Source organism: Myotis yumanensis, unplaced genomic scaffold (assembly GCF_028538775.1).
Source record: "Myotis yumanensis isolate MYYU_CA2020_CCGP unplaced genomic scaffold, mMyoYum1.0.hap1 SCAF_9, whole genome shotgun sequence".
NCBI lineage: Eukaryota > Metazoa > Chordata > Mammalia > Chiroptera > Vespertilionidae > Myotis > Myotis yumanensis.
The window spans coordinates 18,780,403-18,796,504 of record NW_027223760.1 but is presented as its reverse complement, the minus strand read 5'-3'; the positions used below and the strand labels follow the sequence as shown (position 1 = coordinate 18,796,504).

The following is a 16,102-nucleotide window of genomic DNA, read 5'->3' as shown; positions in this document are numbered from 1 at the left end:
CCAACACTCTAGCCACTGAGCCAAACCAGCTAGGGCAACAACTCTTATTTGTCCTGTAGAGGTCCCTAGGATCTGAATTTTGATCATTACACCCTTGATGTGTTGTTTTATATATTTCTTTATGTTTCTTATGTTTTCTGTGAATTGGTAGAGGCAGATCAGATTTCAGTTTGATTTTTATAAGGATTTCTTCCTAACTGATGCTGACAGCTACTTCAATTAGGTGGTTTGTAATGTCTGGTTTTATCTTTTTGTGTGATGTTAGCAGCCACTGAGAATCAGTGCCTAGATCCATTAATTCATTGAAACTGCAAAATGATTATGTTCTCTCATACCTTCTTCAGTCATTGGTTTCAATAAGAAGCAATTTCCCTTCCTCCACTATTTGGTTACCCTGAGATATAGTTCATATAGAAAGTATATAATAAATGGTTGATTCTTTTCTTTTATTTACCTGTTTTCAGAGTAATGAGTTGGTTCCTTAAGATTCTTCAAAGGTGGTCAATCAAGGTTTTCCTCTTGTACCATTTTGACCTCATGGTTTTACATATAATTAACGCATTTCAAACCACTGCAGCGATTTCTTTAGTTATTTTTCAAATTTTCCCTCTCTGTCAGTAGAAGACTGACTCTAAGTTAACGAATGAGCATTTTTGTACAGTCTTAGTGATCATAGATAGCATCCTTGCTGTATGGAATAAAAAGATGTTCCAGACTCATCTTGTACGTTTCCCTCTCTTAGGCCAGGAATCAGAAATTTTCCTAAGAGACCTTGGTATTTTTAATGGTAAATGATATTTAGATTAGGAGAGCTCAGGCTACATTGTTAGTAGTTTAGTTAAGTAATTAACAGTGTTTGTTCCATACAGTCAGAAAAAAGCACTGACTGCCTAAAACCAGAATCACTGCACTTGTGGGTTATAATTCTATGTCAATCAGTGAAAAGAGCCTGGCTGGCGTGCTCAGTGGTTGAGCATCAACCTAAGAATGTGGAGGTCACGGTTTGATTCACGGTCAGGGCACATGCCTGGGTTGCAGGCTCAGTCCCCCATGTGGGATGTGTAGGGGGCAGCCAATCAATGATTCGCTCCCATCATTGATGTTCCTATCTCTCCCTTCCTCTCTAAAATCAATAAAATATATATATATATTTTTTTTTAAAGAAATTTGGTGCAAATAAGTATTCTGCAAAAGACACCAACTGCATTTTCATTCACAAGGCTCAAGCTTCCGGATCTAGGCAAGGTCAGCCTAGGTGAGCATGAATATTACCCTTAAGCAGCGGTTCTCAACCTGTGGGTCGCGACCCCTTTGCGGGTCGAACGACTCTTTCACAGGGGTCGCCTAAGACCCTCGGAAAACACATATATAATTACATATTGTTTTTGTGATTAATCACTATGCTTTAATTATGTTCCATTTGTAACAATGAAATTGGGGGTCACCACAACATGAGGAACTGTATTAAAGGGTCGCGGCATTAGGAAGGTTGAGAACCACCGCCCTAAAGCCTTTCCCTGAGTTTAGGTCACCAGGGTCTGTGAGGGAGGGGCTCTGGTGGGTAAGAGGGGCCCCAATTGGAACTGATGCCTGTGCATCACGTTGGGAACAGCTCCCCTTGCCTCAGTCCCTGAGCCCTCATGAGAAGCCACACCAGGAGCTGGCTCTTCACTCCAGGAGCCCAGGAGGGAGCAGAAGCCTTGTTGGAAGCAAAGGCTGAACAGGGACTCTCACTTGACCTCTTCCGGGGACCAGATGGCCAGGTCACACCTGAGGGGATGCTGTTTGTGGAATCAGATGATCACCTAGTCATCTGTCTCTCCTCTAAATTGCTAGTTGGCAAACCCGTCTTTGAAATCAGTAATTTAATATGTATAGGTATACTTTTACATATATATTATGTTCATATAAAGACTAAAATATACTAGCTCTAGTTTAAAAACAACTTAAACTTTTTCCAATAAGGAAAAAGATTGTGTTGATGTTTACTCCTGGGTCTGGTTTCTTAGCTAAAGTGAAGCTAAAGAGAGTGCTATGTTACCATTTATGTTAAGTGACATCCATCATGTCTACTTATAATACCTCTCAGTGGATTTCACAAGAGAAAGATTGTTGTAGGTTTCATCTCTTTCCTAAATGACTGCTCTAGAGACCACACAAGTCCCTTTGCACTCAGTTCTCTCACAGTCAGATGCTCGAAAAACCCGCTAAAGCCAGCAGACACAGTGCTCCCAGTGAGCCAGGGAAAGGGGAAACCCCAGAGCAGGTGCCAGCAGCCTCCATGTCCCTGCAGTCAGCCCCTTCGTACCCCTGATAACAATGACAGGAGAACTTCTCCGCCATCCCTGCCAGGTCTGCATCGGATGCTTCTCCTTTCACATGAAATTCCCCGTCCTCAGAGGCCTCGATGTGGTAACTTGCAGGGTTCAAGTGGAGGTAATCCGGAGCTTTCCACACCTTCCGTATGCATCGCCCGTTATTCCTGCAGAGGTGAAGGCTGCACATCTCAGCGGCTCTGGTCACGTTGACGATGTAGCTCCCTAAATCGGAACTCACAAACCGCTTCACCTTCGTACAGTTGCCCTAGACATGTGGAAACAAACGGCTTTTAGTGTGTGTGGGTTTTTGTTTGTTTGTTTGTTTGTTTTTTGGTGTGTGTGTGTGTTTTGTTTTGTTTTTGGTACTGATAGGGTTAGAGCATTCTAGGTCCAGAAAACATCAATTGAACCCTGACAGCTTGGTTCCAGTTGCTCAGGCAGACAGCACAGGGGACCCAGACCAGAAAGGGGGAAAAGTCAAAGGGACAGAGATAGAGAATGCGACAGTAGTGCTAACAACTGAACTTGTAAACGGGCCCCAGAGTCAGCCGACGTGGCCTTGCCTCCTTCCAGTTTATACCCTTTTTCCTCCTCCGAGTTCCCAACTTGATGGGTGTGAAAAAAAGAGGAACAGACCTAGATTAGAAACCACGCCACAACTGCTGTTCCCCTGCACCTTTCAGGTCTGTGGTACCTTTCGTGGTTGTGTTAGAACCTGAAGCATCATATTCTATGAATTTATTGTTTACCGTCTAGCCTTCTGGATGCTCCTGTTAATGATGCTCAAATATCTGTTCTCCTGGGTTCTAGTTGTCTGTACACAATTCTAATAGGGCAAAGCCTGGAAGCTGACTAGGGGTGTGTGTGTGTGTGTGTGTGTGTGTGTGTGTGTGTGTGTGTGTCCTACTATGGTTCTAAGCAGAGGCCAGCCGGTTTGTGCAGTCAGCTTCCTTATCTAGCTCTTCTCGTGAGCCACAGGGCTGGAGGGGAAATGTCATACTTGGAGAGACAGGAATTAATTCTGTCCGTTTTTTACCTAGTTCTCATATGTGGATAGAGGAGACTTTTAACCTTATGTTGTCACAAATACTTTCATGGACAATATCTTAGTAGCAACAGGTTGAGGCTATGAAACTTGAAGAATATCAGGTGATTGTGAACATTCAAAAAATTCAAAAAATTGCTGAGGATACAAGTTAAGACAAAATACATTGCACTACAGTGATATAAACACACAACATCTGGAAATACAGAAGAGATTGTGATTCATGTGGATTAGGAAAAAGTAGGAAGACTTCTTGGAGTAAATAGTGTCTCAGCTGGGAGAAATTTGAAGAGCCATATAAGTCTTATTTTAAAGGTTATTAATTTTCAGTTGATTTCTCCCTACAGGAAAAGTAAGTTCAATGTGAGGATTAAAAAGTGACCATCTGTTTCTATTTCTCAAAATAAGATATAACATATTTTATGTGATTGTGGAATGCAGAGTGAAACTGTGTGTGGGTAATGCCAGCTCCACCACTAACTAGAATAACTAGCTATTACCTCAGATTTCTTCTTATTTCATCAGCTGCAAATAAGGATAGTAGCTCCTACCTCATAAAGGTTATTATGATTAATAAGTGAGCAATCCAAAACAAAAAAGCACTTAGCACAATCTTAGCACATATAAACATTCAACAAATATCAGTATTTTTATTACTATCTTTTAAAAAATAATTCTTTATTGTTGAAAGTATTACATATGCCCTCCTTTTTCCCTACTGACCCCTTCAGCACCCTAAGGTCCATGGGTTATGTATATATGCATACAGGTCTTTGATTGATTACCTTCCACCCACCCACCCTCCCCCACCTTCCTTATTACTATCTATACTAATAAAAGGGTGATATGCAAATTAGGGCAGACGTCTTCCAGACATCCATCTGGATGTCCATCAGGACAAAGCCACAGTGGCTGCGAGGCACAGGGCTCAGGCAGCTGTGAGCCTGGCAGCTGTGAGGCCCAGAGCTCAGGCCTCACAGCCACCGTGGCAGGCAGTGGCAGCAGCAGTGGGGTGATGAGGGCAGCACCTTCCCCTGATCATCCCGGTCACCTCCCGCAGAGGGGGAGCTGGCCTAAGCCGTCAGTAGGATAACCCCCTGAGGGCTCCCGGACTGTGAGAGGGGGCAGGCCGGGCTGATGGACACCCCCCTCCCAGTGCACGAAAATTTGTGCACTGGGCCTCTTGTCTTTAATATAAGTTAATATTTATTGAGCTCCTTCTGTGTATCAGGCACTAGTTTGGACTTTTTTTCTAAAGCCGGTTTACTGGGAAAGCCATGAGACCTCTGATTAGTGAGTTTAGGAAAACAGAGCAAATTATTTAAACAACATGAACTAGTCCTTTGAGGTACTGTCTTACCTTGGATGAAGTTAAATTCATGTCTCCCCAAATAACAATGCCTGCAGCTCCCAGGGCAGCACTTTCTCCAATGGTCCTGATTAGACCTTGCTAGATGGAAGAGAGTAGACTTCATCATCCATTTGAATATAAGACAACATGCTAGGAATTAGGATTGGAGGCTGAGTTCAGTCTAATAGGATATTTTCTATTTTCTCAGGATAATGAAAATGTTGACTCTGCTCAGAAATTAACACTCTATAAGCCTGTGGACAAACCTATTTACTATTTTTTACTATTAACTATTAACTAAGTGTAAGAAACACTTACACTTAGTCCAACAAGATATTATTTTGAAGGCAAGTAGCCTGTAAACAGCCACCAAAGGTGGTTTCATGGAACCTGCTATATGTATAGGACCCAGAAACAGAATCCAAAAGTTTTCCTTTTCCAAATGTGAGGAACAGCTCAGCTTTCTCTTTGCTAAGTTACCTTGTCAATTAGCCACACTCCACTGAGGGCGTCGACTCCGCAGTGACTGGGAGGATTTTGCATCGTTTGGATCCCAGGATCAGGCAAAGGAGCGCAGTGTGGAGGAGCTGCAGGACCTGATGGGTCTGGCCCTTCTATCTGGTCCCTGAAATCATTTGTGTTTAATATCAGAGTACCTGTCTCAATAAGCTTTACTGGTGACTCCTCAAGTTCTAGTAGGCCTGCCAAAAGATTTGTCAATATGGTTAAGATAGATGAAAACTGAATTTCAGCAGGGAGAATGTGGTTTTGTAACCCTAAATGATCATCATTTTAGTGTTTAAAGATGAACACGGATCCCTTGATCTCCGAGGGAAATTCGGAGTTGAATGTATGCAGCTGGTTTCCTAAATGAAGTTCCTACAGCAGGATTCCTGAATAAGTTTGTTAAATTATAAAATAGTCCCCCATCAGTTATATATGCTGGAAGATGTAATTCGGTGGTTCGGTGGCAAAGAAAAGCAGAACTTTAAGCTATATTTTGCCTGGGACATTTTATATTTATACTAGAGCCCTGGTGCACGAATTTGTATACCAGTTGGGGTCCCTCGGCCTGGCCTGTGGGATCAGGCAGAAACCGACATCCCCTGAGGGGTCCCAGATTGAGAGAGGGTGCAGGCCAGGCCGAGGGACCCCAAAAGTGCATGATCAGGGCCAGGGATGGAATGCAGGAGGGATCCAGGGTGTGTCCAGCCCATCTCACTCAGTCCCAATTGGCCAGACCCCAGCAGCAAGCTAACCTACCAGTCAGAGCATCTGCCCTAATGGTGGTCAGTGCATGTCATAGCGAGCAGTTGAGCAGCCTTAGCATATCATTAGCATATTACACTTTGATTGGTTGAATGGATGACCAGACACTTAACATATTAAGCTTTTATTATATAGAATCAATACTTAAAAAATAAGTCTCCTTATCTGATACTTTTATCTGATACCACTCAAATTAATGGTTTTGCAATCTCAATTTTTAAAGTGGTTTTTTTTTTCTGGAAATTTTCAAAAAGAAAAATGATTTTGGTTTAAAGTAATTTGCCTTTCAGGCTCATATCCATTTCCATTTGCAATGACCACAGCGTCTGCTCAATAGGTCAGCACTCACATGACAGGAAGGGCAGATTTTGTGAGGCCCAAGTGAGATAGTGTAAATGCCCCGAATGAAGCCTGTCCATGGCCTTTTTTGGCAAAGACATAAGAGACCAGAGCTCTTCCCTCTTACTCACTTTGAAACTTCCCTGAATACAGTGATGCCATATGCCATGATGTCATGATGTGATCTGTGGGGCCCAAATCCCCCAAAGGCCTTCTCTGACTTGTCAAGTGTATGATACACCTTTTTCAGCTATCTCAGCTACCCTGGGTATTCTGTTCTGCTTTGTTTTGTTTTGTTTTGTTTTAGTCTTTATTTGCTTTCCTTTTCAGGTTTGGAAGCTTCTATTCCGATACCCTGAAGCGCAAAGACTCTTTTCTCAGTCATAAAGACACTTCATTTCTGCTACAGTGTTTTTTACCTCTAACATTTCTTTCTGGTTCTTTCTTAGAATGTCCTTCTTTCTGCTAGCCTTGTTCATCTGTTCTTGCATGTAGTCTACTTTATCCATAAGAATCCTTAGCATATAAATCCTCAGCATATCAAATTCCTGGTCCACTCATTCCAACATCCCTGCCATCTATGTCTGGTTCTGCGGCTTGCTCTGTCTCTTCACATTGTACTTTTGCCTTTTAGTATGTCTTGTAATTTTTTTTCTTGATAGCTAGACATGATTTAATTTTTCTTGATGGGCATATAGTTCACATTGGGTAAAAGGAGCTATGATGAACAGGCTTTAGTAATGTGCTAGTAAGGTGTGGGGGAAATGGAAGGGTTTACAGTGCTATGATTAGGTCTGTCTTTAGTGAAACTATCTCTAGATTGTGAACTTGACAAATGCTTTTCCCCATCTTAGGTGGGACAGGCTGGCTAAATGGGGCTAAAGTTTGGTATTTCCTTTCTTCTAAGGGGAAGGCCAGAGCCAGCTGAAGGTGAGTATTTCCCTTCCCCCAGATCAGTTAGGCTCTGATAAGACCCAGGTAGGTTTGGCTCCGGTTAAATAGTTTCTCCTGAGAGTGCACTCTGTTAAGAACAGAAAGCTCTGGAGTATTCAAAATGTTTCCATTAGAATGCAGAAACTCCAAGGAAAAGGGTGTGTATAGGGGTGTGTGTGGAGGGTGGGGAGGGAGGTAATCAACCAGGACCTTGAATGCATGTGTACATGGCCCATGGACACAGACAATGGATTAGTGAGGGCCTGGGGGGAGGGGGAAAGGGAGGGGGCTGAAGGGGGTCAATGGGGGAAAAGGGGACATATGTAATACTTTCAACAATAAGGAATTATTTTTAACAATAATAATAAATAAAATAAAAATTAAAAAATAAAAATAAAAATTCCAGTATAGACCTGGAGAGTATTATGCTAAGCTAAATAAGCCAGTCAGAGAAAGACAAGTATCACATGATCTCACTCATATGTGGAATCTATGAACAAAGTAAACTAATGAATAAAATAGATCCAGAGACATAGAAAAGAAACACACACACACACACACACACACACACCATGTTTCCATTTCTCCTCTGCCTGACAGATGCATGTGGGGATTTGTGTCTGATGTTCATGGTGAGGATCCGATGAGCTCCTGGAGGTAATGCTCACATAAGTGCACCTCTCTCCCCATGACCCATGCTTGAGTCCCTAGAGTTTTTAATCTCTCAGGCCTGTCCACACAGAACCCCCAGCGATTATCCATCACAGTTCAGCTTTCCCTACTCCATACAGCAGGGGTGCCTGCAGAAGTCTCTGCTCACAGGTTTTGATGTGGTGGGTTGTGATTCTCTACATTCACCTGTCTGTCTCTCCAATTTTGAGGGCAGCCCTCAAGAACACAGCCCTTATGACTCCAAGAGGAGTTGATTTTTCATTCTGTTAAGATGAAGTGGTAGCTTTCAAGATTCTTACATGCTGGACTGAAAACCAGAAATCTCCCATGAATCCCTTTGGGTTGTGGCATTGTCATTAGAGGGAGGAGGGAGACACAGCATTTACATTTTGTATTTATAGGTTATTGATCCATATTAAGGAAGCTACAGAAGTTTGTCATGAAAGCCACACTTTGTGAGGTTGCTATCAGGAGAGAATATTTCTTCTCTCTCTAGTGTCATTATCAGAGAGAGTTTATTGGGGCTGATTCAAAATGGCAAGTCTTCACGCACATGTTGACTGGAGATAAGGAGGAAGTAACAGAAGTTAATGGAAATTTCTGTACCAAATTAGCTTACCATCACCTTGCGGAGAGCAGGTTTCTGAATGAGTCAGAGAATAGCTGTTTTGGGGATCAAAAAAGCAAGGGCACTACTCAGGGAAGTCATAGTTACGGTGCCTCTGGGAGTAGATTGGGCCCACCTGAGAGATGTCACATGAAAGGAGAAATAAAGAAATTAAAGAAATAAAGAAAAAGCAAAGCCCTGGATCATTTGGTAGAGCATTGTCCTGATATGCAAGGTTACAGATTCAATCTCCAGTCAGGGCACATAAAGAATCAACCAATGAATGCATGAATGCACACAAATTGATGTTTTTCCTCTCCCTTCCTCTCTCTCTCTCTCTCTCTTTCTCTCTCAAATAAAAAGAGAAAAAGCAAAGGACATAAGAGCAACAAATCTTCCAGGTCCTAGCATGGTATAGGATTGTTTCGCCCTGCTCCTGGTCTTTGGAAGTAGAGCACATGGGCACCCAGAGGATTCATAATCCACACTCAGGTTTCTGTCCCTGGTAAACCACAGCACAAGTACGTAAGGTACCCACTGTGGGCAGCTGGAGCATCACTAATAAGCTTCCTTTGTGTGTTACCAGCAGGAATATTAACCCATTACAGGGAAAAACATCTTGAAATCTACAGTCAAGAGAACTTCTTGCATTATTATTTACTGCAGACATCAAATGATATCTAGGTTGTATTATATATAAGTAATATAGGCAGTCTTCTGTGTGATGTGACGTGTTACTGCTCTTTACTCTTCCCCCAAGTTGTGGCTACTGACAGGGATCCCATTCTTAGGTGTTCCCCTCCCAAATGTAAGGCTTGAACGCTTGATAAAAAGTGGTAGCTTTACCACATGCATTTCTGTAGTGTTTCAAATTCTCACATCTATTTTCTCATTTGACTTTCATAAGACTTCTGCTATGTAGATAGGGCATGTAATACTGCCCCATTTTGCTACTTATTGGTAAATCCTTTTTATTTTAATATATTTTTATTGATTTCAGAAAGGAAAGGAGAGGGAGAGAGAGAAATATCAATGATGAGAGAGAATCATTGATTGGCTGCCTCCTACATGCCCCCTACTGGGGATCAAGCCAGCAACCTGGGTATGTGCCCTTGACTGTAATCAAACCCGGGACTCTTCAGTCCGCAGGCCAACACTCTATCCACTGAGCCAAACTGGCTAGGGTGGTTAATCCTTTTTCTAATCCTAACTACATGTGTGTACACACACACATACACACACACACTTTATAAAATGCAGATATCTTTGAGAAGATCAGAAATGGAAGCCATGCCTGGTCACTTATGTGTTGGCATAAATAACTATCAAGTTTCTAAAAATTTCTGGGCAGGTTTTTATGGAGGATAGAGTGAAATGGTGGTTCAACTGATGGCTTCAAACATTTGAAAATAGCTTGCCACTCAGAAAGTTTTCCAAATGATACAGAATGGTCCCTTGGGACGGTCAAAGAAAACGGCTTCTAGATAAGATCCTACCTGTTGCTTCCTCTTTCCCACAAGAGAACATGTGCTTTTCTGAGGCTGTAGCTGCTCATGAAGTAGCTTACTCTATGTCTGGATAATGTGAAGAATGTGCCAGTCGTCTAAAATAGTCTCACTGAAATGAACACTTTGTCCCTTGAAGTTTATTGTTTCTTCCTAAAGTGAATGTGTTATCACTAAAGAAAGGAACTTATTTAAGCCAAACACAGAAAAGGAGAAGAAGGTGGTAGTTAACTTCCAGTCCCAGAGTCAACACTATTTCGTAAAGATTTAGATAACTTTTTTAAGCCTTCCTATATGATGTCTGTCATTTGTTGCTAATTTTTCTGGGTAATAGAGATATCAATTCACAATAGAGGGTTTTTTTCTTCCTCATCTCATTCATGTGTGAAAGGCGTAGCATGTACTAAGTCCTCATACCTTGTGCCATTCCTCTGAGGAGTAAGCCCTACTCTCTGTGCTCCACAGGTACCTACCGGCTATGGTAGAGCCCTCACCTGAGTGTTTCCTGAGTCTCTGCCTTCGGATGATGCCTAACACTCAGAACATCTCTATAGATTTATATGTTTCAAACATGCTGGAGAACTGAAACTGTAATGGTAGACAAAGAAGAAATGTGATAAACCCATCATATCTTAGAGCACCACTGTATCATATCACAAATGGGAAGACATGAGCAAGTCTCATTACAGAAAAGTTAGAATTATTCAAGGCCAAAGGTCAGGGTGTCATTTACTTTTAAGTTTTTATTTCTAGAATTTTTTCATTTAAGTGACTAGAGTAGCCAAGGGAAAAAAGGGGAGGGGAAATTAGGCTGAAAGTTTATCTATTTTAAAAGTTAACCTCATGGTTTGTGTGAGGACTTTGGCAACATGTGTGACTTAAGTAAAATAAACAGAATAAAACTTCTATTTGTAAGTTTTAACCTAGCTCACACAACCATCTACTAGTGGTGAATTTATTACTGAACTTTAGAAACCCGGACTGCTCTTACCAACTTTCCATTAGTCGTGGTCATAAAGTCAAGAATAAACCGGATGGCCTTTTCACAAAGGGTTTGCTGCCAGAACACAGGTGTCGTGAAAACCACCGTCAAATCAAACCCACAATGGGAAAGGAGACGGCTCCTATCAACATCGTCATCATTGGTCACATAGATTCTGGCAAGTCTATCACTACTGGCCACCTGATCTACAAATGTGGTGGGGCTGACAAAAGAACCATCAAGCCCTAGTCAGTTTGGCTCAGTGGATAGAGTGCCAGCCTGTTGACTGAAGGGTCCCAGGTTTGATTCCCGCCGAGGGCACATGCCTGGGTTGTGGGCTCCATCCCCAGTAGGGGGCGTGCAGGAGGCAACCAATCAATGATTCTCTCTCATCATTGATGTTTCTATCTCTCTCTCCCTCTCCCTTCCTCTCTGAAATCAATAAATATTTTTTTTTTTTTTAAAAAAAAGGACCATCGAAAATTTTGAGAAGGAGGCTACTGAGGTGGGGGAGGGCTCCTTCAAGTATGCCTGGGTTGTGGGTAAACTGAAAGCTGAATGTGAGCATGGTATCACCACTGATACCTCCTGTGGAAAATCGAGACCAGCAAGTATTACGTGACCATCATTGATGCCCCCGGACACAGAGACTTCATCAAAGATATGGTTACAGGCACATCTCAGACTGGCTGTGCTGTCCTGAATGTTGCTGCTGGTGGATTTGAAGCAGGCATCTCCAAGAATGGACAGACCCATGAGCATGCCCTTCCAGCTTACATAGTGGGTGTGAAACAACTGATTGTTGATGTTAACAAAATGGATTGCACTGAGCCACCCTCCAGCCAGAAAAGATACAAGGAAATTGTTAAAGAAGTCAGCACTTACATTAAGAAAATTGGCTACAACCCTGACACAGTGGCATTTGTGCCCATTTCTGGTTGGAATGGTGACCGCATGCTGGAGCCAAGTGCTAACATGCCTCGGTTCAAGGGATGGAAAGTCACCCGTAAAGATGGCAATGCCGGTGGAACCACGCTGCTTAAAGCTCTGGATGGCATCCTGCCACCAACTGGTCCAACTGACAAGCCCCTGCGCCTGCCCCTCCAGGATGTCTACAAAATTGGTGGTATGGGTCCTGTCCCTGTGGGCCGAGTGGAGACTGGTGTTCTCAAGCCCGGCATGGTGGTCACCTTTGCTCCGGTCAATGTTACAACTGAAGGGAAGCCTGTTGAAATGCACCATGAAGCTCTTCCTGGGGACCATGTGGGTTTCAATGTCAAGAACGTGTCTGTCAAAGATGTTCGCCGTGGCCATGTGGCTGGTGGCCGCAAAAATGACCCACCAGGGGAAGCAGCTGGCTTCACAGCTCAGGTGATTATCCTGAGCCACCCGGGCCACATCAGTGCTGGCTATGCACCTGTGCTGGATGGTCAGCGAACTCCCCCAGGGAGAGCGCTGCTCTGCCAGAAGCCAGGCTCACGCTGGCAAGTGCCGCTGCTGCAGTGGAAGCCTCTCCCGACTCTGCAGCAGCCCTACCAAGCGGTGCTGGCAGGCGCAGCGGGTCGGATGAGCACGAGTGGCGCAGTGCCTGGCCCCAGCTCAGGCTCCTCCCTGGCCACCTGCCGCTTGGTGCACTGCTACATCCCTCAAAAGGTCCTGGAGTGCGAGAAGGCCCAGGCCAGGCTAAGGGACTCCTCCCGTTTCCCCTTGCATAAATCCATGCACTAGGCCTCTAAGTATATAGTAAAAGACTGGTTAATGATTACAATGCATCAGAAAACCTTTGGCAGGAAAGGAGGATGTTTTGTGGACCATTTGGTTCTTTTGCGTGTGTGGCAGTTTTTAAGTTATTCGCTTTTAAAATCGGTATTTTTTAATGGAAACAGCTTGAGCAAAAATCTGTCACCAAACTTTGAGACCCATTAAAACAAAGTTGAATGAAAAACCTGTGTGTTCTTTTAGTCAACACTGTAACCTTTTATTGTACTATTTAGGTAAAAGACTTCAGAGTTGTCATGACCTATTTCTGGTGTTATATCTGCTGATATTTTAGAATTGGATAAGTCTGTTAACATTTTTTCTGGGTGAGAACTTTGTTTCTTTCACTTTGTCCTAAAGGGAGGAATCATCTGTTTCTGCATGATAAAAGCTATGGGAAGGGGTCTGTTTGTATAACACTAAATAAGTTAGGACAGATAAGCAAAGCGTAACTTTGTTTATGTGTAAGCAATTTTCTAAAGACTAAATTCTGGCCCCAACTGGTTTGGCTCAGTGGATAAAGTGTTGGCCTGCAGACTGAAGAGTCCCAGGTTCAATTCCGGTCAAGGGCACATGCTGGGGTTGTGGGCTCAAATCCCCAGGACGCAGCCGATCAATGATTCTCTCTCATCATTGACGTTTCTATCTCTCTCTCCCTCTCCCTTCCTCTCTGAAACCAATAAAAATATATTTAAAAATAAAGGCTAAATTGTATAAAGTAAACCTTTACATATAAAATTTTTCAGTTACATCAATACTGAGTAAATTTATTGGTATGGCAACTTTTAGTTTTCTAGTTTTACTGGAATATGAATTCACATTTACAAATTCTGAGGTAGTTTAAGAACCTAAAGTGAGGCTTAAATAGTATAGATCACTGTCTTGCTATGGTTAATTGTATCCAAATTCTAGGAAAAATAAATTCTGATGGAAGTTGCGGGGGGGGGGGGGGGCAGGGGGGGCGGGGGGAATAAACCAGATGGCTAAATCTATAAATTCACCTACTTTTAGCAGATTTGCAACTCTCTTATGCCTTTAAATAAGAAAATTAATTGTGGTTAAAAAACACATACATACAATTAACTATCTTAGCCATGTCTAAGTGTATAAAGTTCAGTAGTGTTAAGCGTATTCACATTGCTGTGTCTCATTTACACCTTTCCTCAGAGCTGGCATTATACATTAAAAAAGAAAACACTTTTCTTCCCTCTTAACATTTTAGATGGCGCCTTCCCTTGCACTTCCACATGGGTGAGCAAACTACTCCGTTTTCAAACATCCTCTCTGATCTTCAACCTGTTTACCACCAGCCGTTCCAATACCCTTTCCAACGGGCCAATCGCAGGGGAGCACAAAGTTGGGGAGCAGGGAGCACTAGTGGCTGACATTGCACTTTAACCCAGTCCCTCCTTATTTCATGCCTTAAAAGAATAATAATAAATTAGATCATCAAAATTTATGTCGCTTACCTAAAAACTTAAGCGGATGACTAGTCGAAGAAGGACATGTGCTCCTTCCTAGCGGACCACTAATTGGGAATTCTTCAAAGAACTTAACACAGAAATGGCTCTTTTAGAGATAGGGAGGAGGTCCCCTGTCTTTGGCAAAGGGGCGGGGCGGGTCTTACCTTGGACAGAAAGAATAAAGGTTCGTCTCTGTAGTCTAGCCTCGTGTAGACGAACACAGGCAGAGCATAGTCTCGGGAGGTCATGGCGGAGACCCTCATGGATTCATGCACCCGAAACTGCGAGAAGTGCAAGAGGTTTTCCCCGTCTCCGAGAGATTTCCTGACGCCAATGGCAGGGTACAGAGCAGCACTGCTGTTCCAAAGCCAAGAGAGCTCATTGTTCCTCAGCACCTCCTTTTCTGGGCACGACCCCGTATAGTTGGGGGCATCAACATTGTAATTGTGGCAATCGGGATATAAATAATAACCCCAGAGACCATTGGGTCTGCTCTTCAGCCCCAGTTCGATGGTTTCCTTCATGAAAGCGTTTGCACTTTGCTCAAAGGTTGCTTTAGCCAGATGTTCAATGTCCATAGCGGAGGCATTCTTCAGGCTGTCAGAAACAAGCTTTCGTGACTTCTGTCTGTAGACATTCTTTTCCCCCCAGTTCCGGGCCCACTGGGGCCGCCAGTGCTCCCAGTCTATCACAGCGAGTCCACTAAAATCTTTAGCGGGGATATAATAATTAATATCCTGGTCAACTTTTTGCAGATGAACTTGCAGACTTGTGTTCTGGGGCAAACCCCCGTTGACTGGAGCCCCCTGTGACGTGTACCATGGGTAGTATCCCAATCTGTCCACATAAAATATAGTAACATTTTGCCCCCTGGCTTTGGCAAACGGGCTTCCGATCATCTGAAACATTTGCAAGTTTAGTCTTATGTTATATTTTATCAAACACTGATCGATTGGAGCATTCCAAGCTGCTACAAACGGTTTCCTTTGATAAATTGGAAGCCGGGCCGGTTTTAGAGAAGAGAGAGACTTCAGAAAGAAAAATAGGAGCAGCCATGAGGTGAGATGCAGCGGTTGGACACAGAACTTTAATTGTCCTTCAGGTAACCGTTTCATGATAAGACGAAAATGGTATCTTCTGCTTTTATGCGCTCTCGAAGACCTGTGGATAGATTTAATTTTCTGTTAGTGGTAATTTTGAGGAAAAAGACTCAAACATTGGATGGATATTACTATTGTTGTTACATATTTATATTTTAAAGTACAGACAGTTCTTGGGTTAGGTCGGACTCGACGTACATCATTCCGTGGTTACGTCGCCATCTCCCATTTATTTATTAAAAAAAAAAAAATTCCGTCATTTCGACGTATGTACATAGGTGCTTTATGTTTTTTATTATTTATTTACCACAAGTAAAGGTCAGGAATTGTTATCTTTCTTTTAAATGTTTTTTACTGTTTCACTTCATTACTGCTGTGTGTATGTGCTCCATGTGAGTGACGTGGGTGGTTATGTAGGTGGGTTCCAACTTACGGTGAAAATCGTGTTAAACGCCTAGGAACGGAGCTCCGGCGTAACCCAAGGACCTACTGTATGTTTTATTTAAAGGTTTTAAAGAGGCCTGTAAGGAAATTGAGATATAGAAGCAAGTGTAGTAACCTAGCTTGTATTCAAGGGCAAGCAATGCAATTCAGCAAACATTCACTGAGATCAGACCCTGTGTCCAGAATACAAAAATGAATAAAATGAGGTCTTTGCCATCAAAAAAGCTCATGATCAAATAACGATGTAAAATATAACCGCTCTCATTGGAAAACTCATCAAATCCTAGGCATGGTGCTTAAATACTCTATATTTATC

At 42.7% G+C, this 16,102-nt stretch overlaps 1 protein-coding gene across 1 annotated transcript; it reads right to left on the bottom strand.

The window, feature by feature from the left end:
• Window positions 1-2,187: 2,187 nt before the first annotated feature.
• HYAL4 (hyaluronidase 4) lies at window positions 2,188-15,357 on the bottom strand. Its single transcript, XM_070425014.1, has 3 exons — window positions 14,407-15,357; window positions 4,724-4,813; window positions 2,188-2,583 (listed from the first exon to the last, which is right to left on the bottom strand). Exons 1-3 carry the CDS (start codon window positions 15,355-15,357, stop codon window positions 2,188-2,190), a joined length of 1,437 nt encoding a protein of 478 aa, XP_070281115.1.
• Window positions 15,358-16,102: the final 745 nt, after the last annotated feature.

What these genes read in the sequence shown, in the direction of transcription:
- HYAL4 (XM_070425014.1), bottom strand. Translation starts at nt 15,357, where the DNA reads ATGAAACGGTTACCTGAAGGACAATTAAAGTTCTGTGTCCAACCGCTG. An exon ending in CTTTATTCTTTCTGTCCAAG is followed by an intron (nt 4,814 to 14,406) that starts GTAAGACCCGCC and finishes TCTTCCATCTAG; the next exon opens with CAAGGTCTAATCAGGACCAT. An exon ending in TGAATTTAACTTCATCCAAG is followed by an intron (nt 2,584 to 4,723) that starts GTAAGACAGTAC and finishes CCACATGTCTAG; the next exon opens with GGCAACTGTACGAAGGTGAA.